At 42.4% G+C, this 2,594-nt stretch overlaps 1 protein-coding gene across 1 annotated transcript in view; it reads left to right on the forward strand.

Moving 5' to 3' along the window:
• Positions 1-2,594, forward strand: part of LOC101850688 — a gene marked incomplete in the record, with an annotated part of 23,827 nt that overhangs the window by 16,352 nt on the left and 4,881 nt on the right. Inside the window, 1 exon segment of the mRNA XM_005111824.3 lies at positions 1,634-1,812. Coding sequence (XP_005111881.2) covers positions 1,634-1,812 — 179 coding nt within the window.

Genomic DNA, 2,594 nt, shown 5'->3' on the forward strand with positions numbered 1-2,594 from the left:
TTCTTCTTCTTCTTCTTCTTCTTCTTCTTCTTCTTCTTCTTCTTCTTCTTCTTTTCCACATCATCATTATCATTACTTTAGCATCGTCTTTGATATTGTGATTGTTAAGATAATGACAGCGATGATAATGATAATTATTTTTGTTGCATGATTATTATTGTTATCAGGATTATTATCATCTTCATCCTTATTCAGACCAGAGGGTTTCCCCCTACCCCTTTCTCACGATACGGTGCACTTTAAAATGCACTTTTCCGGAGTAAATTTTTACAAATCCTGAAGCTAAAATCAAACAACAAAGGAGATCTTTAGAGACGCGAGACGCTAATGGAGGTGCAAAAAAAAAAAATCGGACAAATATAATATTTACCCCAATTGACATCTCTGTCAGTTCCACTTCTAGACTTGAATTACAATATCCCAGACAAGGCACTGTCATGGCCGCCACTCTTTGCTCTCTATCAAAAACTTCACCAACCTGACGAGCACCATCATCATTGCCTTTCTCACCCTGGACCAGGTTACAGGCCACAAGCAAACATTTTCCACCGTTCTCTATCCTGGGCTACCCTCTTGATGTTATTTCAAGTCTTCCTACTTTTCTGTACATCAATTTCTGTGATTCTTCTCCGGGTTCCTCGCGGTCTTCCCCTTGATCTCTTACCCTGTAGATTCAAATCCAATACTTTCTTTGTTATGCAGCTGCCTGACTTCCTCCTGAGAGTATGTCCAATCCATCGCCCCCGCCTTCTTCCTCGTAAGCGCCTTAAAACCTCTACTAAAACAAACTTCTTCCTACCTCATCTCTGACTGGGATCTGTCTTGGTTTCCTTAACACTTCCTCGTTGGAGACCCTGTCTGTCCATCTTATCCTCAGTAACTTTCTTTGACGCGCACCATGGGCCCACAAATGAAGAGCGCAACACCAGTCTCACTATAGTCAAGTGCACACGCAACCTGTCACATCTTGCCCTTTATTTGGCTTCAAGTCGTCTGCTTAGTATAAGACTCCGCCCTACGCCATTTCGAAAAGTGACGTATGAATGACGGAGGCTAACACTACGCTACATCTGAATTACACAGTTCTATCTAACATTTTTGGCTCTTTCGAGTTACTACGACCATGAAGTCAGAAACTAAAGTAAGTTCTATCTGCTCTGTTAAAATCGTAAGATAATTCAGAGTCGTTATCAAGATATTCAAAGAATTGCCTTCGATAAAACATGACATGTTTGGAAACTCAACATCTTTGATGTTAAGTTTCTCAAAACTAGGTACTGAGCAGAAAAAACTTTGTTAATTCTGAGTTAGCGACTAAGCAATCGAAATAGGAGCGTTGCACAATGGCGACCGACAGTGGCATGGTTGTAAACTGTTCTGTATTATTGTGTGTAATAGTGTGTATTTATGTATGTATTTATGCATGTATTTATGTATGTATGTATTTATAATTATGCATTTATCTATGTATTAGTATGTTTGCCATTGTAAACCTAAGTGCCCTCCTGGGACAAATAAAAGTGGGGGGTTTTTTGTTTGTTTGTTTTTCAATGGCGCGCTCAATTGCGAGCCGGAAGTACTTTGAAGTGCACGGTCTAGGATATATTATAATACAAGCCCAATGTTCCTCTAGATCCTGCCGTGCGTGGATACGACGATGCAGACCGAGCAGACGGTCAAACTGATCAGCGTCTGTTGGACGGAGGAGCAGAAGTCGACGAGCCTGACCTTTGACCTGGTGCTGCTCGTCTTTAAACTACTCGGCAGATGGTTGACACAGACGCGCACCTCTGTCATAGCTGTCCAATGCAGGTACTACGAAAGATATTATCGTCAGTTTGTTTTTTAGTTTGAGCGCCTGTGAAACAGTAGCTTGCATTGTATGCGTCCAAGGGCATTGTTTCAGAACAGCCAACAACTAGACACGATTGAATTCTTTTATTCAGAGGTAACGAACCCATAAAAGCTTGGCAGGTATTATTACTGATCAATTAGTAAGTTCTTCAAACTCACTTTCTCTCAACTCTCCCCTCTCTCTTTCTCTCTCTCTCTCTCTCTCTCTCTCTCTCTCTCTCTCTTTTTTTTTTCTCTCTCTCTAAATCTTTATTCTGTCTCTGTATAATTTCACAAACGAGCCTAACATAGAGGACAGTTGACAAACTCCTGGAAAATTGCCTGTTCCCATTTCGCACAATTTCTAACTTCATTCTTTCAGGGAGACAGATGGCCAGTGGTCACTCCAGATTTTTCTGTGAACATTGGGTCCAAGACCAAGCTGAAAATGCCCATTACAGAGACCATGTTTACTCTGTCGTCGGACAGTTCAGTAAGTAAAACAGTAACAACAACAACAGCAGCAACAACAACAACAATAACAACAACAACAACAACAACAACACTGGGCTTCGGACCCACAAAAATAGAATAGACAAAACATCGGACCCAATCTGTCCATTGTGCAGCGAGGAGCCCCAAGATTTGGAGCACTGGCTGCAGAGATGCCCCGCCACGGAGTCCCGGCCTTGGCATCTCTTCGGGGGAGGATTCAGGGAGGTTGGACTGCCTCACCCGCTACCCAAGGGAGGCGGTGGCCC

This window comes from Aplysia californica, unplaced genomic scaffold, assembly GCF_000002075.1.
Source record: "Aplysia californica isolate F4 #8 unplaced genomic scaffold, AplCal3.0 scaffold01132, whole genome shotgun sequence".
In the NCBI taxonomy this organism is placed as follows: Eukaryota; Metazoa; Mollusca; class Gastropoda; order Aplysiida; family Aplysiidae; genus Aplysia; species Aplysia californica.